Source organism: Haliaeetus leucocephalus, unplaced genomic scaffold (genome assembly GCF_000737465.1).
Source record: "Haliaeetus leucocephalus isolate CR32 unplaced genomic scaffold, Haliaeetus_leucocephalus-4.0 Scaffold76, whole genome shotgun sequence".
Taxonomy (NCBI): Eukaryota; Metazoa; Chordata; class Aves; order Accipitriformes; family Accipitridae; genus Haliaeetus; species Haliaeetus leucocephalus.
Window position 1 is genome coordinate 399,289 of NW_010972512.1, and position 26,418 is coordinate 425,706.

At 52.0% G+C, this 26,418-nt stretch overlaps 2 protein-coding genes across 2 annotated transcripts; both read right to left on the reverse strand.

Moving 5' to 3' along the window:
- Positions 1–819: 819 nt before the first annotated feature.
- On the reverse strand, positions 820–15,862 carry LOC104839859 (excitatory amino acid transporter 5-like). Its single transcript, XM_010580433.1, has 11 exons — positions 15,686–15,862; positions 13,358–13,437; positions 11,142–11,354; positions 10,314–10,356; positions 9,256–9,478; positions 6,029–6,128; positions 5,597–5,830; positions 3,883–4,077; positions 3,053–3,187; positions 1,071–1,170; positions 820–957 (listed from the first exon to the last, which is right to left on the reverse strand). The coding sequence occupies exons 1-11, from the start codon at positions 15,860–15,862 to the stop codon at positions 820–822; spliced, it is 1,638 nt and encodes a 545-aa protein (XP_010578735.1).
- A 1,090-nt stretch (positions 15,863–16,952) lies between these two features.
- Positions 16,953–24,990, reverse strand: PRAM1 (PML-RARA regulated adaptor molecule 1). Its single transcript, XM_010580445.1, has 10 exons — positions 24,870–24,990; positions 22,460–23,150; positions 20,546–20,618; positions 19,982–20,094; positions 19,617–19,671; positions 19,254–19,347; positions 18,808–18,970; positions 18,169–18,202; positions 17,519–17,553; positions 16,953–17,040 (listed from the first exon to the last, which is right to left on the reverse strand). Exons 1-10 carry the CDS (start codon positions 24,870–24,872, stop codon positions 17,036–17,038), a joined length of 1,266 nt encoding a protein of 421 aa, XP_010578747.1. The 5' UTR covers positions 24,873–24,990; the 3' UTR covers positions 16,953–17,035.
- Between the last annotated feature and the right edge of the window lie 1,428 nt (positions 24,991–26,418).

Genomic DNA, 26,418 nt, shown 5'->3' on the forward strand with positions numbered 1-26,418 from the left:
TTGTGGAGAAGGCTGCCTGGGAAGCCTGGATTTTAAGGCTGTAATTGGAATTTGAACTTTGGGACAGATCCTTAGCTGGGAAAATCAATGTGGTTGCAATTGGGCCTGGTCAATTAGTTTCCCTGTAATAAAACGGCTGGTAAAAACACGTGTACAGCTGGTCCTTCCATCCCTGCAGCTAAAATCAATCTCGCTGTCCAGGCGGAGTGAAACACTTCAACCAGCTTTGTGTAACAGCTGGAAAATCCAGTTATGTCAAACTTGGATTTTGAGCTGTAGACAAAATTCACTTAATCTTAGTTTTTAGATGAGAAGGTAGTAATAAAAAAAAGCAATGATTTAAAAAAAATAATCTCTATAATAAAGAAAATGAAACCTTACAGAGTGCAGCCTGGCCAGCAGATAAGGGCTGCTGACTTATGGTGTCAGATTTTTGTCCCATCTCTACTGCTTTCTTATCTAGTCCAGTTCCAGTTTTTTGATAACCTGCTCACCACCTCCCTAACCTTTGAAAAGAAGTGGGCTTGAAATGATGTGAGGCATAAAACCTTCACTTCCCAGCTGCTTCAGACAGTCAGGGCAGCAGGCTCAGAACCGCATCCTCAGTTGCGAGGAGGGGTTGGCTCCCTTCCCCCTGAAGGGCAGAGCCGTGCTGTTTGGGTGCTTGCTGGAGAGTCCCACGGTCTTCAAAGGACAGAGAGGATTTTTCCACTTTCCATGCCAAGTAAGGCCTTTTTCTTGCGGAGCATCCATGTACAACATTCACAATGTTAGTGTTTAGCACCAAGATCCCTTTCCTGGGAGCGGGAATGCTGTGATCTACACCTGACAGATGTTATAATGAACTCCTGTCTGATCGAGCAAAGTTTCTTCAATCATTTCAATCACGTTATCTTTGGGATGCAGATGTGAGGTCTCTACAGAAGGAAACTTGTCCGTGTTGCTTACTGTATCTTGCTGCAAAAAGAAAAAATACAAATTTAGCTTCTTAAACAAGCGCGTATATTGTGTCTGTGCATAGTCCTTGTGTTTCCTGCATTCACCTGCTTTCCCAGACAAGCTATACATACCTTGGGGGGCTTTGGGGCAAAGTCCTTCTCGCAGACATGTGCTACGATGCCAGCAGCCAGAGCATCACCAAGGACATTGGTCATAGTTCGAAATCGATCCCTAGATGAGAGAGAGCTGTGAGGATGCAGGTGTTGGCCACAGCCAATGTGCCTGGGGTCTTCTAGGACTTTAAAACGTGTCAACCCCCCATCCCTAATGTCTCTGCTACTGGTTTTGCTAATGGCAAGTTGAGACAAGCGCAGTATTGCTCTTGCAAATACAGAGAGAAAATGATCCGTGCGATGTCTGTGTGAGCCCAGTACCATGAAGGTGATGGGGCTTCTTTTGTCTGGTCGTGCTTGTCTTTTTAGTGCATAGACCTGCCTGTGCTCCTTCCCAAACTGAGGCATCATCAGCATTTTTGCTCAATGTGGGGCTGAGCTGCCTCAGCAAGTCATAAAACTCCTTGAGATGCCTCTCAGGGAGGAAATTTTGGTTTTTCCAGCCACAGCACCTCTCTTGTTTATCCAAGCACCTCTGACATCGGTAGGAAGTGCCGGCACACGGTGGTGCTGGGTACCCTGCAATGCTGAAAGATTGAACTCATGTTGTGTTCTGATTTTACAAGTTGCACCTGAAAAGTTAAATTTCCTTTTATGTGGAAGAAAGAGAGAAGCAGCCAAGATACTTGATGCTGTTTCCTCTCTGTCCAGGATGGCTGCGAAGTACAAATCAGCAACCCACGTGTCAATTATGTAGAAGTCAGCGTCTACTCTGTACGTGTTTTCACCTAGCTAATTTGCTTCATTTTTATCTTAGTACTTTAAAATGGCACATTTCACAAACTGCGTATGTTTGACTTCGGTTTGTCTGTGACAAACGTAATCAAGCATCAGTTCTGATGACACGTTGGTTTGAGAGAGAATTTGCTTATTAAATGTGAGAGGGGTTTTTGCTGCATCTGTTCAAGAGCTGACAATCTAATTTTCTGCTATAATTTGGTGTGCAACCAACTCGTACATTACCCTGTTACTGTTTTGATGTGACATCTATCTCTCTCTCTTTTCTACTTGTGAAAATGCACGTTTCAGAAATAGAAACAGCAAACTGGATGAGCACATATGTAAATTATAAACCATAAACCATGGGTAATTATTGGTTTTGCTGACTGATTTTTTTTTTTTCCTGGAGATCATGCTTTTTTCCTAAACGATTGCACATTTCCACCCCTTTTATCGCTCTCTCATTGTTGTTAGCATCTTTCTGGCTAATTTTAATTTCTCCTTGTATGAAGCCAGATACCTTTCACCCTGCCTTACCAACCTTGTTCCTCTTCCAGGGAGAATATTCCACCAAAACAAATACCATCCACCACTTTGCTTTGACTCTTCTGCTGCCCATCCTCCTTTGTTCACAGAAGACTAGGGCTTGAGGTATTTCTAGGGAATACATTAACTAGCAGCCTTACACAGTAATGCTTCATGAAGACAAGACTATGCACCCATTTTCCTCCTTTTCCACCTCTTGGTATGGCGGAAAGTAGCATCCCTTTGACCTCTTAAAAGTATAAATGTACATATGTTTCAGAAAGATAGATTTTGTTACTTATTTGAGACCTCCAACAAAGATGTGTTGTACAATCAGATTGGAATTTAGATAAAAGATTGGGACAAGCTGGTATTTCAAACTGGGAACCCTACTTGAGAGAGCGGCTGAATATCATCACCACTTCTTCCACTTACCTTAATGAGGTACCAGGCAGTGATGGGCACCTCAGAACAGAAATACTGCAAGTCAAACACTCCTTTAGGAGACCGTTTGCCTATAGTTATCATGGGCTATTTCAAGAAAATAATTGGAAAATGAAGAATCTCACACTTGGCTCCTGGCCTTGTTCTGTGACCTCTTAATGTCTATTTGCCTCCATGAGAGCTGCTTCAGTACGTCACCATGAATTGGGACGTAGCACCTACCCATAATACTGCATCTGGAAAATACTTACAGAGCCCAGTCGACCGCGACGATGAGTGTGATATCGTCGGTCGGCAGCCCAACAGACGTTAGCACGATGACCATCGTAACGAGTCCGGACTGGGGGATCCCGGCTGCCCCTATGCTTGCTGCTGTTGCTGTTATGCTGCAAAGAAAAGGCGGCTGTGCAATTATTGCATGTGGGGTTTTTGTTTGTTTGTTTTAAAAAAAAGCAAGCGTATGGCAAAGTAAGCTAGTCCTGTGTGGAAGGATTGGATCGGATCTGGCTTCTTGCACCTTCCTGCTCCCTAATGCTATCCTGAAGCCCTGCCTGTGCACATCATGGCTGAGGGCTTGCAGCAGGTACTCTTGGCTTTGGGCTTGCACAACACTCCTCTGTGTTCCAGTGTAGGTAGTCCCTGCATAAAATTGCTAAATATTTGCAGCTGTACTTACTTTTATCTAGATAGGTGCTTTATTTCCCTGCTTATAAAATGAGGATATTCCATTCCTGAAGGGGAGTCAATTATACCTGCACAAACCCTTCTATGCTAAGATAATTCATTGCTGCAGGTATTGACCTGCTCTAGCCGTGCTGTCAGTTCACAGTCTGGCTTTTACCTACAGGCAAAGTCTCTGATTCTGCAGCAAACTCTGTGGGTGCAGAGCCTGAGCTTTCCCTGGTGCACAGCGCAGGGGGCTGGTACACGCTGCGCCTTTCCCTATTCCTCAGCTTTCCAGCAAAGTTCACTCTGTGCAGTAGCAAGATCTCTGCCAAACAGGAAAAGTGAGAGAGATTGTTATAATGTCTATAAATATGAATAGAGAGAAATAATTCAGCAGCTGCAAAGAAACATTTACCTTATCGTTATAATTTGTCCCAAATCCAAATCATATTCATTGACCTGGGCAATAAAGATAGCAGCAACTGCTTCGTACAGTGCCGTGCCATCCATGTTGATGGTGGCACCGACAGGGAGGACGAATCGTGCCACACGTCTGTCTATTCCGTTGTTTTCCAGGAGACACTTCAGGGTGATGGGCAAGGTTGCTGAGCTGTGGAACAAGAAATGATCAGTAATTCTCTGTATTGAGCTTTATAAATAGGAATCAACGTAATGGTATAGAAATACAAGTCCTCCTGAGGGCAAATGCAGCAGCGATATCATACAAACTGCTATAGCAATGAAAGTTTCTTCAACTTGCACTACCTGGGGAATATACATAATGAGCCAAGTAGTCAGTCAGCCGCTGGCTGCAAGGTAAACCGCTCTCTGTGAGCAGCAATGTGAGATGGTTACAGCTTTGTTGTACATCCCCGGTCCCCACGTTAATCCTGCAGCACCTTGAACGCTGGTAATGGGGCAGCATCTGCCAGCACTGGCCGTGCCGGGGTCCAGCCAGACCCCGTTGTTCCTCGTTCGTCTCCCATGTGCTGCTCACATCAGGAGCAGCTGCCTCGGCTCTTGCATCCATCCCCCTGACCTTTTTCTCTTGTTTCTGTCTAGCATGAAGACGTGAGCTGTCACGCAGGAGTCGGGATAAGGACGTGGAGGAAGAAGACGGAGTGGAAGAAGGGAAACGAACACAAAAAAGTTGATGGGATTGCGATGGGCTCTTGGAGCCAGGGACTGCTTTTCTGAAAGGAGTTGGCTGCTGCATGTAGCTTGTCCCACATGGCTGGGACAAGGAGCAGAGTGCTCCCACCGTCCTCTCCGTAACAGCTCTCCCAGCTTGCTCAGCTGGCTGTAGAGCAGAGAGGAAGGAGAAAGCCTGATGGAGACCCAAATTCAGGAGCAGATCAAGCAGTTAAGAGTAGCAGCAGAGACCTGCAGCAGTGGGTGCTGGGTTTATTGGGATTATGTGAGGAAGTAACATTAGGGAGGCCAGAAAAACCCTTTGCCTAGTTAAATATTTTCTAAGAAAATATTTTCATTTGCATGTCTTCCAGAAAGGATGCTGGTTTCCGATGTAAAGCTTCTTCGTTGTTATAAAGAATGTTTTCCAATGAAAATAAAATAGATAAAAATAATCTAAAATTATAAAATCTTAACCAAAGTAGACAACACTTTTCTTTGGAGGAGCTTGGGCTACACAGGCATTGATTTAAGATTTTCAGTAAAGCGTTCAGAAGAGCTTTTGATGTTTTCAGTTAAAACCCAGGATCATAATCTCACCCTTTTCTATAAAGCACCTACAACAGTCCTATTTTGAATTCTTTGAAAGAAAACTGACTGCAGCAATTAAAAGCACACACACAAACAAACAAACAAACATTGCTGCTTTGCTCTGGGAAAACCCCAGGAGAGGGAGAGTGGAAGAGAAATGCAAGCTGGCTGGGTCTGAAGATGCATTGAGGCTTTTCCCACTGCGGACCAGGGCAGTGCCAAGCATCCCACTAACTACTAAAACTAGAAGCGATCTCATTTGAAATAGTGCTGGAGCATAATTTTTCTTTGTCTGAATTATACCTGTTCTCCCACAGCTTGCCGGGCCATGCACACAGCCACGTCTCCCTTGACTAAACCAGATACCTTCTCAGCTGTATCAGCGTATTTCAGCCATGTTTTCATACCTGGACGATGTAGCTAAGGCAATCAGCAAGGCTTGCAGTATCCCCTGAATGAAAGCAAAGGGGTTTTTCTTGGTGATGAGCATAAAAAGCAGAGGTAAGAGAACGAGTCCATGGATGACTAGCCCTGACACTACTGTAATGGCATATAGTCCCAGTTTCTGTCCTATAACTGATGGATCTCCCATCTCAAGGATCTTTCCAGCGATAAGAAATACAATGCCAAAGGGGAAGTACCTGCAAAGAATAAGCATAAAAAATTATTTATGAGGGTGCAGCAATCATTGAAGCACTACATGACAGTCATTACAGTATTTGGTACCATGTGGTACAGTCATATGAAAATAAATCCAATGCTCACAATAGATATTTGTAGACACGTTACCGTTAGATAGCAAGTAAGAAAATAACTGACTCAATCAAAAACAGATTTACCAAACTGCCATCGAGACAATTTTCATAACTGCTTCATTCAGACATTGGCACACATTAACCAGCGGTGTTCCTCGCTCGCCCATTTTTCCCAGGAGAAGTCCTGCAACCAAGCACATTGGTTTATATTAATAGTACTACGGGAGCAGCATGTGTCATGCTGAGTGTCTTGAGGCTCTGGTGGTCACAGAATGGGTTTCGCTGGGCAAACTCATAGCAGGTCAGACTTAATACAGATTTCCTCATGTCTTATGGGTCACGGTAATTCTCTGCTCCAAGTAAACACAAGCATCTAGCCTTTTCTCAAAAAAACCGCACCAAACACAAATCCAGGATACGGATTACTCCTTGCACAGATAGCTGATAAACTCTTTACTGCTGCTCAATACTGGAAGATCCACTTCTGAAGGTGGATAAGCTGTCTTTTTGCTATTTGGTAATACAAGAATAATATAGAAACAAAAATTTATTTTTTTAAAAGGACAAAGCTCAGTGGGGTTATATATAGCTGAGGATGTGATGACATGTTGCATCCGTGCCCTTGCTCTGGAATGAAAAGAGCCACATGCCACTTGAATGAGCTTCTTTGGACGTGCTCAGATTTTCCCGCTCCCCATGGGTGCTGGTGGTTCTCGGTTCCCTTGTGGGACAGGCTGTGCTGGCTGCTGACCAGCTATTTCATGCAGGTGGCTTTGTCGGTGGCTCACAGGCTGTACCATGGTGGTGACGACACATGCAGCTGTACAATAATATGTCAGGAAGGATCCAACTGAGTTGCTTAGATACAGGAATTAAGCCTCCAGTATTAATTCTGTTTTTTTCTTTTGATGTTGTTGTATTAACCTAATTCCAGTCTAATTTTCTGTTGAAAGAATACTAGAGCAGAAATACATGAATGGTTAGAGGGGTTATGGTGCTTTTTGGTCTGCCAGCACAAAATTGGCCAGTGCTAAATCCCATTGCTTTCACTGGCGAGGAGGTTTCCCAGGTACCCATTGAGCAAAAGAAAAATGAGTCTTTGAGTATTCGCCCGTCTAGTTTCCAGCCTGGTGCATGTCCTTTCTGTGTGGTCCCATTAGCAAAAATTACTTCTGAAGCACTGTACAAATGTCTTCTTTAGCTTAGAAAAGAAGAATATAGTCAGATCTTCTTGTCCCTCTCATCCCTCTTCAGTCTTCAGGGCTGAGGACTCCTAGAGACCTTTGGCATGTAGTTGGATCTCTTGGCTTGCTCAGAAGAGACAGGAGATCATGTCACCTTTGCCAGGACTTTCAGAAATGAGACAAAGCTTGGCATATTTAAATCTCAGCTCTGTTGATATTCATCCAGTATTTGGTGGCTGTAACAGCTGGTTTGAAAGAAATCCATTTCTCTTCAGGTCCTATGGACAGCTGATTTGGAAAAGATCACCCTAGCAAATGGACAGCTGATTTCAAGTAACTTTAAATCTCTGCCCTTTTATGGATTTCAGAGGCAACAGAAAGGGCTGGAGATGCTTGGTGTCAGTGAAGGGATCGCTGGACCTGTGGTAGCTGTGTGGGGTTACCATCCACAGCAAAGACACTCTGGGTAGCCAGCGGGCACTGCATGAACACTTTGGACTCAGCCCTGCCAAATGTCTCATTTTGGTATTGGACACAAATACCCTTTGCTGAGATCTCAGCCAGCTTTCACCTGGCCTCCCCTGCCTTGCTGCAAGGAGGAGCTGATCCCCGTTTCCCATGGCACAGAGCTGTGTTGCCTGGCCTTCCCTCTCCCTCTCCTGTTTTCTGCCAGGCAAACCCCGTTAATTCAACCTCTCCTCGCAGGTAAAGCTTCCCACAGATGTACGAATGCCCGTTTCCAGGCTACCTGTCCCCGGTGCAGGTGATGCTTTGCCAGTCTGCGGCTTCATGGAGCTCTAATCCATCCCGTGCAAAACCTGGGGATTGCAGCTGGGTGGCCGGGGCTGGCTCTGGTGATCTCCCGCTGCGTCCTAACTCGGTGCTGATCCTCACTCCCACGCTGGCAGGGTGTGGGGAGGTGGTAATCTCAGAAGAGAAAAGCAGCTTCTCCTCACTTGTTTGGGCTGGAGGAGGGCATATGTCCTGCAAGCAGGTCCCTGAGCGTCCGTGGCCTGCAGATGGTGTTGGTCACTGAGACAGGAGTCTGCCATAGACATCTCTTTTGTCTGTGAGGATCTCTAAGTGGTTCTGTCTCTGCCTGGTCTCACCGTGGCCATCTCCTCCATGCACTCCTTGTATTGTAGCCTTTAAAACTGGCTGCTCCCCCCTGGCTCTGACGGCAGTCTGGTGTGCTCCAGTGCATTGCTGGCTACGCTGCTCCCACTCCGCAAATCCTCTAATTGGCTTTTTGGTTCCTTATACACTAAGGTCAAGCTCCTTGCCCTCACCTCTTAATCTACACGTAATCCTCCCCCCATGCTCATCTCATTGCCTCCTACTCTTTTTCCCTCCCGATTCCTCCCTTTCTCACTCAGCCTTGCACCCCGTGTCTTTCTGTCTTACGCTTTGAGTCAGCTCCAAGTTCCTCCTTCCCTTGACTTTCTCCCCTTTAAACCTTATTCTTCCCTAACCCTTGCATGTTGTCTCCATCCAACCTCTGCTCCTTCTTCCTTCCTGAAATTGCTGCCGAGCACCTTGTCCATGCGGGATTGCAAACTATTCAACATAGGAAGCTTTCTTACCTTCTTCAGAAATTCCTGTTATAAATTTCCATACATTTGTGACAGGCACTAAGTCTGACCCAGCTTTCACCTGCTGCCTGGTCAGGGAATTTGAACACTGCCAGCATGAAGGGTTTGGACTGTTTGTAACGAGCCGTGTCCCAGGTAGCCTCTGCAAAAGTTACAACTCACTTCAGCAGACTTCATAAAAAGGACCCTCCAGCTTATGTGACAATTTGAAAACCCCTCAGGACCTGTGTTTGGGCTGTGAAGGCTCATACAGAAAATGTGGGGAGAAAACAGCCTTTTTGGTGCCTAACGCCTTTTTCGAGCTCCGTTACGGACAGTACTGACAAAGGTGTTGGTACAAGCTCTGTGCTGTGCCTGGTTCCCCAGGGACTTGAGCAGTTAGAGCTAAAATAACCTCATCCCTCTGAGCATCCCTACCTCGGTTTACAGCACAGTGGCCACAGCAGTTACCGCCCTGGCTTGCAACCGCCACTGAACAGCCCTGCAAGCTGGGTTGGGGCGCAGCGCGGAGCCCCGTTCTCTACTGAGCAGGTACCTATCGTTGCTGAGAAGATGACGATTCCCAAGACGTTCATCTCATTGCTGGTCCCGGGCAGAGTCCTGTAGGTCATCTCAGGCGATGGCGTCAGCTCGAGGAACACAGGCCGATGAATTTCAGGGTTTTCATCATCGGGTGCAAAGTAAATAAAACTGAGAGATTTTCCTGGGATCTTTGGAAAGCCGGGAGACTTCACCACTGGGACAAGAACAGTTCGATACTGGAACAAAAGCAAAGCAGTGATGTTAGAGTCCTGTAGGCAACGGACTCCATCCTGCTCTGAACACAGACGGAAAGCTGTCACTGGGCCAGGTGGTCCTGGAGGTTCAAAGTTTGTTTTTCAGGCAGTAAAAAGCTGGTGAAAAGAAGAGAATCAAGAAACAGGCAAGGGGAACTGTGGTTATTCCCTGCAGACCTCAACACATCCATCCTAGAGCAGGACTGCACTTCTCTGGACAGACACATGGCATTTGTGAGTCAGGTCCCTTCAGGATCCTGGTGCAGCACCGGGTAGCGCTGTGGTCCCCATGGAGAGGCCCCTTCACCCCCAATCCCTCTCCTTCTGGGGGCTTTACAGATGCTTTCCCAAGGCCGTGAGTTTGCTCATTTTCCCTTCTCCCCTCCAGCCCACATGGCCCCTTCTCAGTCTCTCCCCTTCGTCCACCCCAACCTTTCCTTCAAGCTTTCCCTCCCCATGCCTGCTGCCTGCCCACCCCTCCGCCTCTGCTCCCCGATCCCCAGGGACTGGGAAGCCCCTGCACAAGAGGAGGGTCCGAGGGAAGAGACGTTGTGCTGCTGTTGTACAGGAGCCCTCCCAGGCAGAGGGCAGGCAGGGCTGTCCCCAAGAGTCCGCGCCAGCACCCTCCCCGCTTTGGGTGCCTGCCCTGGGGTGAGCAGAAAGCAGCCGGGGAGCAGGCAGGGTGGGGAGGGAGGCAGAGGGAAGGGGCTTGTGTCCAGGCTGTGGGTGGGGAAGAGCCCCCAGACAGGGACAGCAGCCTCCTCTGGAGCCCAGCACCATCCCAGCCACCTGTGGTGGTGGAGCTTGGTGAACTCACCTGCTGGAATGAAGCCTCGATCAGGTTAGAAGGAAACATGTTTCTGTAAGAGAGCAATTGCACAGGGGTTAAAGTGCGTTGCGAGGATGCAGGGAACAACCTGGGAAGCACCTCTGGTGGGCACGAGGCCAAGAGGACCATTACAGCCAACACCAGCTTGACGTCCTCTTTGCAAGCTGAGGGCAAAGACAGGCTGGAAGGTGAACGAGGAGCAGGACTCTGAATCACGTGTAAACTGGACTCACAGAAAGCCAGAGGTTGGGATGGACATCTGATGTCTCCAGCCCCCTGCTCAGAGCAGGACCACCTGCAAAGCTGGAGCAGGATGCTCAGAGCCTTGTCCGGTCAATTGAACACCTCTGGACATGGAGATTCTCCCCCAGCCCTGAGTCTGTCCTGCACCCCCCCTCCACAGTTAACCCTCATCCACTGTTTTAATCCAGCCTTGGGCCAATTCCTCCTCATTTTTACCTTGCAAAGCCCAAGGAGCTGCAGGGTTTGGCATGTCATGGCTGAGGCTGCAAAGGGAGAACTGCTGAGCTTTGCAGGGAATTTAATTCTGCCTGTTCTCTGCTGCCGCACCCCTCTTTGCTGGTGGCTCTGGGAGGAGAGCAATGGGAGTGACAGAGTGGCCAGAGGGACGTGTGTGGGGAGAAATGAACCCCATGTCACCAGGCTGGGAGGTACCAGTGCCTGGTCAGCATGGCCAACAGTACTCCTGTTCCTCTTGAGGTCTCAATACCTCCCGGGAACTCAGTGCCCTGTGGGAAGACCTTGTCTGTGAAACACCATCATAAACTTGGCTCTTCCTGAAATCCTGTGACGTACCTGATTAAATCCAGTAATGCATCAGCGGAGCTGAGCACCACTTTCCCCACAGAGTAGTCATCCTTCTGGGCAGCTGCGCCGGGGTGGATGCTGACCACGAGGATGATCCCGACAGTCACTGCCATGAAGGTTGTCCAAAGGTAGTAGGTGATGGTGATCATCCCCATCTTCCCGCAGGCCTTGGACTCCATCGTGGCCAGCCCGGACATGAGGCTACAGAAGAAAAGATTGTGGTCAGTGTCTGCTCCCAAAACTGCACAAGATGCATCTGATGGGCAAAATCTCCAAGGTGAGAGAAGCTTCCATAGATTATTTTTTTTTAACCAATGCTTGAGGGCATCACCAAGCACTTGCACATTGGTTTGCCTGTGCCCACAGGATCTCATGCCCAGGACGGGCTTGTGGCAACCCAGGCTGAGCTGCAAAGGGCAGGAGACACCTTTCTGAGTACCTTTTCAAGGTCTGGCCATGTTTTCTGTTTTCTCCAGGGGATAAGAAGTGAATATTCGTAGTGTATTTTGATGGTGAATAACTAACACTGCTCTTTTTTTTTTTCGTGATGCTGTTCTCTTAATTCTCCAACACCCTGTGCTGCTGCTACATGTCACTGTGAACAGCAAAGAAAGGTATTAGCAAGGTTTATAAAATCCTGGTGGGGACGGACCCCACTCCCCCAAGGACAGAGTACGCGTAAGCTTTCCTAAGAAGTAGCCCATAAGCTACTTTTAAACAAAACTGGACTAAAAATAGAGAGGGTATTACAGGCTGCACCAGCAGGGAGAGCTGGCCGGTGGCGGTGCCGGCACTGGGGGCAAATGGGAGTGTTTGGGAGCTGCAGCATGCCGCATGTACATGCAGACCTACACCAAGCTCCTGGCCACTGTTTTTCACTGCTCCAGCTCCTCCAGGGCCCTGCAGAGCCCTGGCTAAGCCTGCCAGCGGTGTTTGCCAGTTGCCCGATGACCCCCAGGTGGAATGTGATGGAGACAGAGGCTGCAAGGGTTAATGCCATGCTTGGGGACACACACGAGATGGGTGGTTGAGGTGGTGGCCAGCCCACAGATCCCCTCCAGCAGCCACGTGTCCGGGAGAAGAGAGATCCTGGGAAGCTCAAGAGGGGCCACAAAAGCAACACGGAGGTGGGTGACACTTTCCAGCGTGAGGTTTGGGGATCTCCAGAGCTGAGCCCCAACCTGGACAAATCCATCCCCAGAGCATGCCTGGTCCCCTCTGGGATGATGCATAGAGGGAAGATGCCACTTCAGCATCATTCAGTAATTAAATAAGAAAAAAGCCTGGTTCAATTCAACATGCAAGAAGAATCCTGGGAGCCCTGCACAGATCCTGCACCTGCAGGCAGAGCAGTCAGCTGGGACAGCCCAGCATCACTGAGCTGCAAGGAGGGCTGAGAGCACCCTGGGAGTGAAGGAAAACCCAGGCAGCGCATCTGGGAAGGGAGTGTGAAATACTAGAGGGGAAAAGAAAGCAGCTCTGCAAGGGCTGATACTGAAAAGGCCAAGTGTGGCCAGGATAGAGACCACACTGCTCCCAAAAATAAACCAAAGGCAAATGGCACAGCAAGCAAACTCTGAAAAACAATAGAGAAGTGACACATCCTCAAAGGAATGAAGACCTAATTGTTGTTTGGGTATTTCTAATGAGCATGTGCTGGCAATTGTCTAAAATATGTAAATCCATGTAAGCTTTTCAAGACCTTGCTTAGACTTGAGTGTGACTCTATCAATCAGCTCTGTTTCTTATTTCTAGATCTGGACGGGCTGATAAAAGTGGGATTTGTAAACAGATGCAACATTGAGGGATTGTGGTTTCTACCTAAACTTTCTCAAAACCCTCTAAATAAGGAAATCTGCTTTGAGTTTAAACAGCTGCCCATCATCAACCGCCCATGGATTGTCCCAGCATTGCCAGCTGGTGGGGCCCAAAAAGAAAGGAAACACCCCAGCCAGTGCAGGTTTCTGACCAGGGTGATGGTGTCTACCAAATCCAGGTGAGTATTTGTCCCAGCCCATTGCTGGGAAATCATGGGGTTTGATGGATACCAAGCTAGGGGATGCTGCTTGGTTGCTGGCTGCTTGGGACTGGGGTTATTCTCACCCCAGGCAATTTTGGGGTGATCTCCTGAATGGGGGATCATGGGGCGATCTCCTCAATGTGATGGAGAGATGGTACTTTAGAAGCAGAAGGTGCTGTCTTACCTAGAGGTGATCAAGGGCAGGATCAGCATCTTCAACATCCTCATGAGGAGCTCTCCAGGAAAGGAAAAGTACTGCTTCTCCTGCACATAGAGCAGAGCCATTGTGTCAGGTGGGAGCTGAGAAATGGACACTGATCACGGGCTGAGGGCTCAAACCTGATACATTTGCCTTTTTCCCAACCAGACCCAGCTCTGAGCTTGGTTCCAAGCTGGCAGCCATTCCTTGCGGCACTCAGAGACACTGTTTGGCTGACCCTTACTGGGAGCTGGGTCAGGAATGGGAAATATTGGCCATGCGGGAAACCTGGCTGTGAACCGGAGAGGGGCATGTGGGGCTGGTCCTCTCCTAAAAACACCCTTGGATCAGTCACCTAGGGAATAGTCCCCACGGCCCCACCACTGGCTCCTCCTGAATGCCATTGCACTTGGGGAGCAGAGGCTCGACTGCATGTGCAAAAGTGCCCCGAAGCTGTCGGGTGCAGCCTGGTGCCAAAAGGTGGCAATACTTTGTGGCTGCAAATGGCAAAGGTGAGCTTGGGGAGAGCCCAGGTGTGTGGCCCATCTGTGGTGCAGCCTCACGGTGCACCAAGGGAGGTTTCCACCCCCGTGGCATCCATCCACCCCCGCGCTCCTCATATGGGCATGGGGAAGGGCTGCCTGGAGAGGGACCCCCAAAGCCTGGATCCCACAGCCATGACCAAGGGAAGGGTGAGGGGTCTGCGAGACCAGCAGCCAGCATCCCTCCCTCCCTCCACCGTCACTCATCTGTCTTTCCATCCACCATCCTTCTGGCTGCTGAGTTCCTTCCATGCCTCCATCCATCCCTCCCTCACTCCATCAATCCATCCGTCCACCTTCCCTCCCTCCCGGCCCCCAGTCCTTCACTGTGCTGCTGTAGAGGTGTCAGGGACGGATCTGAGATGGCCCCAAGCCAAGCAGGTGCTTTTCATTACTCCAAAGTAATTAACACCACTGGGCTTTGAGGGATGCCAAGGCAAACTATTAAAATAAACGCTCCATGCTGCTGTCCCTGCACTAACCCATCCGTGTGGCCTAAACGTGGCTGATTTCCCCAGGGATCTCATGTAGAGTGAAGCTGCAATGGGTCCACCTGGGTGCAAGGAGTAATAGCAGATTTGAACAGCATCTTATTTGTCAGTGGGTTTCTCAGCTTTGTGACGCTTTCCCATCACAGGGAGGAAAGCAGGGACCGGCTGCTTCCCCAGCCCCTCATCTGTGGCAGCGATTTTGGGACAAAAGTCTCTAATGGGCAGAAGTGGCTGCCGGGGACCACATGCAGGGCTGTGGCAACAGGGCAGGACAGGACTGTGGCTGTGGGTGGACGAACTCGGTGCATGGCTGGACGAGGGGCAGGAGTCTGGGGGCTCTACCAGCCTCAAGCCCGGTGTGGGCGGCTGCCGAGCTCTCACAGGCACATGCACCAGGATGCAGGGAGATTACACACGGCTTCAATTAAGTAACAAGATCATCCCCGCTGCGGGTGGTGATGCTGAAGGGCGTAATTGAAGTGACAAGACTTTGCTAAATCCTAGTGGGTGACACGGGGATGTTCCAGCATCAGCCAAGCTCTCCCTGAAGCAGCATCCCCCGTCCCAGGCTCAGCCAGCCCGGCCAAAGATCAGGGCTGAGCCATAGCCAAGATGCTCAACGTCATTAAAGCCGCGGGGATTTCAGCACGGTGACATTTAACAGCACAATGCTCCTAGAAAGCGCTGCGCAAACGCACCTTTTAGGTGCATTTTCTCCAATGCTTTTGTCTCCAAGGGTCCTCAGAGGAAGGTGACCCCTGGAAGCCCCCCAGGCTCACCACCAGCCCCATATTTATTTGCTGGGCCTTCTCCAGAGAGTGGAAACGTGCTTTGGTTGAGCATCTGTGCAGCCTCTGGGTAGAGTAACAGGAGGAGCTCATCCCTCGGACCCCAGTGCTGCTGTTTGTGTTGGGGGGAGCCTGTTACCGCTCATCCAGAAGGCGAGCATCCATTCCCCCCTTTCCCATCGACCCCATCGACCTGGAGTCTCCTGCAGCCCCACAGGGTCTGTCCCGGAGCCCCCCACTCCCAGTGGAGGGAGGCAGGATTTGTCCTGCAGCTTTGGCATTTGCTGGCAGCTTTTTGGTCAAAAAAGAAAAGAAGAAAGCCACGGGGAGAAACCTGCCCTGAGGGGTGGTTTCCTTGGGCAGGAGCCTTTGCTTTTGGGGCTGTGCCCATTTGGGGCCCTTGATGGTGATGTCTTGCTGGCACCAGGGCTGGTTGCCCCAACTGCCCTGCTCCATCCCCCTTGTTCCCGTCCCAATCCCAGCCAGGCTTACCAGCTCCGTCAGCTCCAGCGCCCGCAGCAGGAACCCCAGGAGGCACCCGGTGGCAACCGACAGCATCGATAGGGTCAAGAGGCCATTTTTACGCCAGAAAGCCGCTACCCACTTCCAGATGTGCAGGAGGGTCGTGGACAGTGAGTTCAGCAAAGCTCTCCTGAACCGCTCCCACATGGTCATCCTCAGCCACCCAGGCGATGTCCCTCAGAGCAGCTCCCAGCCCCGTTCATCGCCCTGGGCACCACTGTGCCGATGGATCCCTGCCCTTTGCCGGGAGCCGAGCACGCCAGCGGCTAATCTCCAGGACCAAAAGCTTCAGGGCTATTTGGGAGCCTTTCCCATAATGGAAAGTGACGTCTTCAACTGATTAATCTGGGCTTGGCAACCTGCCGGTGCTCCTGCCGAACCCTCCCACGTTAACCCTCCACCCCGGGATTGGGGCCGCGTGTTGCAGGCTGAGAGCAGGGATTCAGCCCCAGAACTCCCTTCCCGTCACAGTTCCTGATCCAAAAGGATATAGGTCCTGCCACTGGAGGCTGCCACAGGATTTGTGCTCCCACTGGCCAAAAGTGCACCCCCTTCCTACCCCGCATCTGTAAGGGCTTCGCAAGTGCAAAGCTTGCAAAGGAAGACTGTTTCCCAGTTAATCAAAGAATTTCCCGTGGCGATTTGCACAGACTGTCAGCTGAAGGCACCGACAGAAGATGCTGAAAGTGCCCACAGGAATATCTACCCCAACAGATCCGACCCCTCTGCTAGCTCTGCAGGCAAGCTGCCTGAAGGCCATGGGATGCTGCTGGCATGCCTGGTCGATAATCATTGCTGCCCACAATATTTTAGAGTATTCCTATGTCCAGTTTGACTCTGGCTCAGACCAGGAGTCTCACTGGGGCAGGAGAGCAGTGCAGTAGGCAGCCAAAGAAAGGGGTGAGTGGGTTTAGGGATACAGCGCTGTTCCCAGGCTTAGGATGCTCTGGGAATGGGGAAATACTAAACCCTCTCTGAATTAAAACCTCCCTGGCCCAGGTTTTAAGCCCTCTGCCTACAAATAACACCACAAAACCCTCTCAAACCATTGCCATATTTTACACAGACAAAACAAAGCCACAGAGAAGTCTTGACTTGAGGATCTCTTTGAACACCCTACCCCTGTGAGGCAGGATCCTTGCAGTTCCACAGCAGCCTCGCTGCTGTTTCAGGAGGGACACGGTGGGTTTTGCAGGCTATCTCAGAGGAAGCAGAGCTCCTTCCAAAGCAGGAGCATGGCATATAGTGCTTTTCCTGTTTTGGTCCTTGGGGAGGTCTCTGTTGGTGCTGTCTTGTGCCTTTGGCTTTAGCACGGATCGCTCAACCTGCCAGGCAGAATTGGATAATGTTTGCTTATTGGCACAGCTAAAATACAGTTGTCTGTTCAGCTCCATCTTCAGAGCCATCTGCGAGCCAGGGGATGGAGTTTGCATGCCAGGAGTGAACAACTGCTCAGGAAAGGGCGTCCCGAGTTGTTTGGGGGATCAAGGACATTGAAGGGCCCCTGGGGCTGGCAGCAAGTGGAGGGAGCAAGCTGAGAAGGGAGAGGGGGTGGGGAAGTCCAAATAATTGGGAACAGAGGAACATGAGACCTGTGGGGAACTGAGACAAAGGAAGGGATGTCCCAGGGAGAGGAAGAGGAATCACAGAGAGGGAGGGGAAAGAGGGAAGGTGGGGAAATGGCAAGGAGGCAGCAGGGGAGGCACCAGTGCCGGCGTGAGAACTGCTGCTGCCTGCCCATGCCAGGGAGCAGTGCCCAGCGCTTGGCAAAGAGCCTACGGCAGTGGTTCCCTCTGCACCTACCGTAAATCTCAACATCATCATAGATGTCAGTGTCCCTGCGAGGAAAAAGATGGGGTGCTGTGAGCAGTCTGGTCTCCCATGTCCCCACCCCCTCCCAACACCAAGATAAGGGCCAGATCTTGCTGCCATGTCTGTCCCATCTCTCCTAACGTGTCTACGGACTCTGGTGACCACCACACAGACCCGTTCGCCTCCTCCCAGCCTTGTGCTCTCCCCGCAGAGATGGGATCCTCCAGCATGGGGTGAGCATGGCTCTGGCCCCTGTTGCGTTGTGCACAGATGGTGGCCCTGTCCCAGGCTGCCAGGAGCCGCAGACCCAGCCGCATGGAGGGGCAGTATCAGCCCATCGCACCGTGCCACCAGCAGCATCTGAGCAGTGCACAGGCAGGTCCCACATGAGGGACCACAGATTAGGGAATGCTCACAGTGCCCCAGGAAGTTGCTCCCAATACCAGAACCTCTCCTGACACCAGAAATGGCAGATTCAACCCCTAGGGTAATTAGCCAGTGTTATGCTTATGGTCACTGCCTGGGTTGGATGGTTTTGAACTGGCACTCAATGGCGAGGGCTGGTTCGGTGCCAGGCACTCGCTGAGCAATTGCTAGAGCTTGTGGAGTGGGGAGGAAGGGGCCAGGGAAGGGGTACTCACAGGTGTAGCATCACAGCCCGGGGTACGTAGCCGTCTGCAACAGAGCAAGGAAAAGCATGTCAGGTTGTGCTGGGAGCCGGGGCAGAGTGGGGTCTCACCCCAACACCTGCCCCTGCCCAAGACAGGCAGGGTTTAGCAACGATCTCACATCCCCAGGGAGAGCTGGGGGCAAGGAGCAGCCCAGTTCAGGGAAGCCGAGCTGGACCCTTGGGAAGAACCTGCTCAGGACAATGCAGGGAATGAGCCTGCCAGGCTGGGTGGCAGCTGGCTGGGAAAAGCCTGATCCCTGTCTCTCTGCCTGGGGGATCTGCAGCCCACTTCACCTGAGCATCCTTCAGTGCAAACATGGCTTGTGGAGCCCGTGCCTATGTGCTGGGCTGGTGGCTGAGAGGCTCCAGGAACTGCAAAGGCTTTTAGCAGAGGGAGACAACAAGCCCAGCTAACAGCAGAAATGCTGGTGCCAAGCGGGAGGAAGAGCAGGACGTCTGTGCAAAGAGAAGTGGGAACAGCCCAGGGTACATGTCAGGTCTGTCTAATGGCAGTCTAATGACCTGCTGTCTACTGGGGTGTGTGCGCATGAAGAATCTTTGTGTGCTGTGATCCCCACTGTGGGCAAAGCCTCAGCCCCCACAGACTTACATCTCCTCTGGCTGTTTCGGCAGAGGATTTGCTCCTGATTTGTAAACTGAATGACATCAAGAATTTCTCCTCGTCTCAGCGGCAGGTTCTTCCCTCCGCCCCTCTTCTCCATTGCTGCAGGGTCGACCATCATCTGAGTCAGGACCTTGATGCTTCCTTCGAACTGAAACACAAACAGAAATGCTGCAGCTCAGCAGCCACCCCAGGGGAGTGTGAGCCAGGCAGGCCCAACCGCTCTCCTTTCTTGGAAAAAGCGGATCCCTCTCTACCCAAATGGTCTGTGGGACTGGTCTGATCTGGGGATATTTCAGTGGGGAACAGGGCAGGTGTGACCTGGGTATCAGCTGGTCTCTGTGGAGCACAGCTCCTCTCTGCCATTGCATTGTCCCCTTCCCAGGAGGTGAGGGGGAGCTTAGAGGAATAAGCAATCACTCGTTGCTGCTCACCTTGAATTTCTTTTGAAACTCCCTGTCTGCCTTCTCTTCCTTCTTGCATTCCTTGAGTGTCATTGGCTTCATCTTCCGGGAGACCTGGGCTTCTCTGCAGAGTCATTGTGAATCACGGGAAAGCTCAGTTGTCCCCATGCTCTGCTCCCTCCCTTCCCCTTCTTTCCCTCAGCTACTGCCCCATTGCATTTCCCTGCACCAGCTCTGGGGCTGCTGGGGCTCTTGGACCAGGTTTAAACCTGCCCCTTGTGCTCTTCACCATGGACATTTCTATCACAAGCCCAGCAGAGACCACCAGCTTTGTTAAAGCAGCAAGGAGCCCTGGCCATTTTGGGACCCTTAGAAAGAGTAAAAACCCGTTACCTCTGTGCAGCTGCCACCAAAGCAACCCTCTTAGAAGCTTGACCAGCATCTCCACCTGTAAAACCAAACCCCAGGAAAGGTGCTGCCATGAGGCTGCTGTAAGGTGTAGACACCCGCTGAGACAGGACGCAAGACTAAAACACAGCAAGAGCTTTCTCCTCCCTGGGACCAAACCCTCAGTTTGCCCCCTGAGCATGGGGGGATCAGGGTTTCCCATGGCCATTTACAAGGCAGCAAAGAAACCCATTGCCTTCCTGTGCATGGGAGCAGCAGGCTCCGCTGCTGCCCATGGCTCATCAGGGCCTTGAGGCTCTCTGAGCTGCAGCACATACCCCAACCAGCATCCCAGCCCTTCCTGTACCCACCTCCTCCGGAGCGGGGATATGCTGGCGGCCGGGACACGGGAGGCAGCAGAAAGCCTTGGCCTCTCCTGAGCAGCCTAACGGGCTCTACGTCATCGTATATCTCATCTTCACCCCTGCAACAAGGCAGATGGCGATTAGGAAGCCCTGTTGCAGTGATGGCACTGGGCAGCAAGGGCAGGATCGAGGATGCCAGGAGGAGGGTGGGCAACAGGTGGTTGGGCTGCCCATGGGTTGGCCCCGGCTCTGGGACAGAGTGGGATGGCAGCTCTGTGCCACGTGCCAGCAGCTCCTCACAGGGCTTGGCAACACAGCAGAGCAGCCTGGTGTGCAGGAGATGGGCAGTGGGATTGCGACGGCAGCAGCCAGACTTGTGTGGTAATGCAGCCCATGAAGGATGGTGCTTTGCACTGCGGGAGCTGCCTGCACAAGGTGCTGTTCCACACTGGGCTCCAGGAGCAGGCAGGAAAACCCAACGACCCTCTTGCTGTTCCCTCTCGGGCCCTTTCCACTGGATCAGGACAGCCTGGAAGCCACCTAAAATAAAAGAGCTGCCTCGGTCCTTACCCCGTTACACTCGGAGCATCCAGTGGTGGGAACCGAGCTGGGGCTGATGCAACGTAGCCTGGTTTCAAGTAACCTATGGTAAAAAGAGGAATGGGAGGGAGCAGCGAGGGATTATTTCACATTTTCTTATCGACTCTATCACCCACCCTGAGGTCAGAGCCGCCCTGGCCTAGATTTAGTGCAGAGGGATGCGGGGAGATAAAACTGACTGCACATCTGGATCCAGTGAGGAGTTTTTACTCCATGGCCCACCTGGGGACTTTTATTTCCTCCCAGCAGGCTGGGGCATGGCTCATCAGGGAACTCACTGAGGAGCTTTAATATGTATTTTCCCATTCTTATGTCCCTAATGTTACTTACTCCCTGGACCAGTGACGAAAGGGGAGGGGAAGAGGCCATAATGAGTATTTTGAATGTGGTGAAAACTCTAAACTCGAGATCTGTACCACAGGCAGGGCAAGTCCTGGATGTCTTCATGTGCTCAGGAGCATCATCAGCCAGAACGTGCTGCTGCACCCTCTATGGTTGCTGGCATGCCTACATCCCTGCTAAGATCCCGTTACTTTTATCACCAGCCTCGTAGCTGCCACCAGCCTGGTCAACTAGGCCAACTTATAATAATAACATAAACCAGCTAGGTTTTGCAGTTCTCATAAGGAAAGGAAGAGAGGCCCAGCTGTCACAGTTGTCCTCTACCCTGTGGCTACAGCATGAGCCATCCTTTAAACAGGATGGTGAACAAGAACTTAGAGAAGCTGAGCAAGAAATGGGATTTGAAACAGGTTTCATTACCCAGAGTGTGGATTAGCAGACTGGCAGCTGTTAGAAACCAACAGATCTGCCTAGATCTGGAAGGCCACTGTGGAGCGTGGCAGGGCTTATGCTGAACGGAGAACCACCATGTCCAAGAGGCACCAAGCCCTGCATCCCACAGACAGCGGTAAGGAAGGCACACCAAACCAGCACCATGGCCCCAGTGGCCATAGCTCCGGCTGTGCCTTGGGAGTCTCAGCGGCTCCCTCAGGCTTGGAGGCGGACGGTGTTGCAGGCAATGTGCTGCCAGCTTCAGAGAGCCTCTGCTCCTTGGCCAAAGGGTGTGTAAGTGCTTCATGCCCATGGGATGAAGACCAGCTCTGCTTCCCACCAGTCAGGCTTGTCTGTCTGCTCTTACAGCCACACAACAGTCGACTGGTTGGAAAGGACCTCTGGAGTCTCTCATCCAACCTCCTGCTCAAAGCAGGGCTGGCCTCAGAGCTAGAGCAGGTTGTTTAGGGCCTCATCCAGGTGACAAGTGAATATCTCCAAGGATAGAGATACCCATCTCCCTGGTGCCTGCTGCAGGATTGCACCGCTTTCACAGGAAAGAGACTTCTCTAATATCTAACTGGAATTTCCCCTACTGCAGCTCATGCCTGTTGCCTCTGGTCCTGCTCCCGGTCACCTCTGGGAAGAGTCTGGCTCCATCTTCTCCCATTAGGTAGCTATGGACAGTGAGAGGATCTCCCCTTTGCTCTCTCTCCTCCCAGCTAAACAAGCCTGGGTCTCAGCCTCTCTATCCCCACGTGCTCCAGCCCCCAACCATCTTAGTGCCCTGCCCCGGGCTCACTCCAGTTTGTCAGCATCCATCATGTTACTTGCTCCAACCCTACTCACTACAAGTACCCCAGAGCCTGATATCTATCTCCAGCCAGGGACTGAGCACTTTTAGTCCCCTTTGTTTCTTCACCTGCTTCTCTCTCATTCTTTTCCACATGCTATGCCTATAAAAGCCCTTTTGGCATCACCAGCCCCCATCTCTCCATCAGCCCCCCCAATATTTCCAGCTCCCAGGAGCTCCAGACTCTAACTAGGGATATTTTCCTTCCTGAATGAGTGGCATCCTTCTCTTGGGGTCTTGCAGGTGCCTGGCCGTACCCAGCTGAGCACTTCTTGGTGGCTCCGTGGCAAGACAGCTGGGTGTCCCAGGACATGCAGCCGCAACGAACTTCTCCAGATCCACAACAGGAGGGCGCCTGGGCTTGGCTGGCCTCGCTCCCAGTGCCTTGATGTGTGGCAAAGGCTTCCTCGGAGGCAGAGCTGAGTGCTCTCTCCCATGGGGTCTTCCTGCAGCACCCCGGGAGGCTGCAACAGCTGCGCCTTTGGCAGGAACTGCTGAAGCACCCTTGTCTTTGTCGAGTGGCCGCGTCTGCTGGGCTGGATTCCTCTGGGGATGATCGGAGGTGGCTCCCACCTCCTTGTTCAATGTGTCTCCTCCTCCTGGCTTTGCAGGGGCTGGGTGGAAGCTGGCATCTTGCGCAATCCCCTTCTTCAGTCGTACCATCCATCCCGGGGTCTCACAGATGGGATGAGGAGGCAAACGCTGTTCCACACTCTGACCTTTAATGTGAGATGGAGAAGCCCTGCTGAAATCCACCCTCCTGGTCCGGGGGGTCTCTGGAGGCGGCTCACCCTTGGAGCCTGGTGCAGGGGTCTGTCCTGGCTCTGTTGCAGGAGATGCTGCAGTGCGACTCTCCGGCCAGCCGCCCGCTTCGGAAGGGTCTTTCCTGTTCCCTTGGAGCTTTGCCCGTAGGTGCCTCACCACGGCCTCTTTCCCCTCCAGATGTGTCTGCAACCATTAAGAAAAGTTCCAGTTAAAACACCAAGAGGGAAAATGAGTCAAAGCCCCTGCTGGGGAATGCAGTATTTCTTCAACATGGCCTGACACTAAGCCTCCTCCGTGAAACATGGTCTTTGCTCAAAGCGGTCCTGAAACGTGTCTGAGAAAAAAACATTGGGCTGCACCAGATCGGGAACAGGTCCCACCACCATGAGGGCATCCAGGAGGTGTTTCATGGAGCCTTTTGGTCTGATCCACCCTTCATCCACTACCAGGGACCATCAAAACAGAGGGACTGGGTGGGGGATTATACCCTACTAGTAACAAAGCTCCTGAGGGCAGAATTTGAGATCTAGAGATTGCCCAGGGTTCAGATGGGAGCAACCTGCCTTGCCCTGGTCCTGGTTCCCATGAAGTCCGTGGTGAACTTGGGGAAGTCGGGCAGGAATTGTTGGGGAGACCACACAGAGCCGTCAGCATCCCTCCCTGGAGGAAGACCTGGGACAGCGCTGCTGAAACTCATCCTGCCAAAGCCTGCGTGCAAAAAAAAAAGGCCAAGAAGCAGCAGATCTGCCCTACTTTTCTGACCAGTGTGTTTCCTGTGCTGCTCACACCACGCACACGTGAACTGGGACACACCGGCCCCAGCGCAGAGCTGCTGCCGGCTTCCTAAATGACCAAAAAGCACCTTTTTCTGAAGTCTCCAGAGAAAGGCTGCCAGGAGGAGGCTGAATGACTTTTGGAAGAAGAGTGCCAGGTTTGAGGTATGGCACAAAGCTCAGGTGGGATGGGGTTACATTTTTCCTAAGCTTCTCAGATGGACCTTATGGGACGAGACAGATCATCTTACCTTCCCCCATCTTTCTCCCACCCCCTTGTCACCAGACCATAGTGTCCCTTTGCACTGGAGCTGACTGCTCCGCTTGCCCTCATCAAGCTGTAGGCTTTGATTTTTAAGTTCTCCTGCCTATGGGATTTCAGTTTGGGTTTGTGCTTGCGTAATTTTTTTCTTTCACAACAGAAGGGCCAGTATGCAAAGAAGCTAGCACAATATTTTTAGACATAAGTGCTCAAATGTATATATACCTAAATAAGTGCAAGTGCCCCTTGCATCCCCAGGTAGTCACCCCAATTTCTCTCGTAAACACTGCAAATGCAGCACTTTGAGCATAGCCTGTGGTAAAGCAGCACAAATTTGCTGTTTCCTGCACACCAGGCAGTGGGGCTTTCACCCAAACTAGTGAAAAAAAGCAACTTCTTCCAGATTCCCAAACATGCTGCTGGGATTTTTGGCACCTGAATGATTCAGAGGTTTGTAACAATCAATTTTGGAGCCATTCCATGAGCTGGGACTTGCACAGAGCCCTCAGGTGCAACTGTGGGAATACAACAGCACTGTCACTGTGATCAGCTCCAGGTTTTTCAATACATTTTGCACTGGTGGGTGCTCTCCTGGACTCAGTGGGCTCCTCTTTCATAGATGCTTATATCCAGCCCAAGGTCACCCAGCAAATCTCACACTAAGCCCAGGAACTGGTCAGAGACCTTTGAAGCTCCGACCAGCTCAGACGTACAGGAGGACTTTGTCTTCCAGAAGGAGCGAGGGTCTCGGCAGCATCCAGCCCCCTCTCAAGGACACCACCAAAGCCTTTCCAAGCAGGAGACATGGCTCCACTCCCTGCACCCTGTCCCCAGATCCAGTACCTCCCAGGTGTTGTTCTTACTCACCATTTTCCATCAGCGGATGCTTTCCTGCGTGCTCACCTCCTTTCTAAAGACCACCGGAGGCATCCAAGCAGAAGGACTTGTGCAGGCGAGCCTCTCTGAAGTCTCTCTCCCCTGAAACCAGAAGCTCTTTCCTAACAGTTGACAAGAAGCTGTGTGCAACACCAGGAAGTCACAGTAGCTTGACTGTGAAACAGCACGAGGAGGAGGAGGAGGAGGAGGAGGAGGAGGAGGAGGAGGAGGAGCAGCTCTTGATGCACCATTAACTTGGACTCTGCTGCTGTTGGGAAACTTGAAGGCCACCAAGCCCTGCTGCCCATAAGACAGTCTCATCCAGCAAAGAGCCTGGGGTTTGGGGGGTGACTCCGGGATGTGAGGGATGGGCTGCTGCGAGGACTGGGAGGGCGCTTTATGTTCTCATCTGATGGTGGCCAATGTGAACCGGCTACAGGTCAGGTCTTCAGAGCCCCACGGGACCTGAAGAGGGTGGAGGTGATTCATGGGGGTTGCACGGCAAAACCAGCATGGCTTCATGCAGCCGAGCTCTGCAGGAGCGCGTGAGGGCTGGGGAGAGGGCTACGGCTTTCCAGCATATCCAAAACCATTTGCTCCATTGAAAAGCTGACCTCCGCCGGGAAGCAGAGGAAGCGCTCTGCATGGCGTGGAGCTGTGTTGGGCCATCTCTGTGTTGAAATGTCCTGGTTTCACTGTTTATTGCCTCAGAGGCAGGAAAGGTCTGACAGGTTGAGTCAAGCCCCAGGGCTGGCTGCAGGCAGGCGCTGATGTCCCTGCCCCAGGGTGGCGTGTCCCTCCAGCCCTTTCGGAAGATGTCCCACCAGCAGTATCCGCGGATGCCGTGAAGGATAAGACGGTGTGTCAAAAGATGTGGGGAAGGCTGGGACAGGCACGTGTTGGCCAAAGGTGGTGGCCCTGGGGGTCCTGCGGTGGGTGGTGGGTGCCCAAGGGGGGGAACTGGAGGGTTTGATCCCACCAGCCGGAGGCGGGATGGAGAGAGGGTGTCTGGAGGTCCCACACCGGACCCACGGGGAGGTGATGTGGGGGCACAGGGCGGGCAGGCAGCGGTGACAGCCACCTCCTTGGAGAGGTGGGTCCCCATTACCACCTGCCCCACTGCTCCGGTGCTGCTGCCGTGGGGAGGGCAGAGCCCTGTTTGGGGGGAGACGGAGGCCGAAGTGCCGTGTTTGGGGGACACGGGGTGACGGGGAGGCCCCAAAGGCCACCTTTGAGGAGGACAGGGATGATGGGGAGCTCAAGGCCCGTGCTGGGGGGGTTGGGGAGGCAGAAGGGCCGTGTTTAGGGGGGGATGAGGGTGACGGGAAGCTCAAGGGCCAAGTTTGGGGGGACGAAGGGCCCTATTCCAGGGTGGCGGGGAGGTTCGAGGCCCGTGTTGGGGGGTGATGGGGACCTCAAGGGCCGTGTTGGGGGGACGGGGAGGAGGGCTGAGCCCCCCGGGCTCTGCGGGCAGCCCCGCTGCCGGCCCAGCCGCTCCGCGGGCTCCGGACCCCGCCGGGCGGAGGCTCCGCAGCGGCCG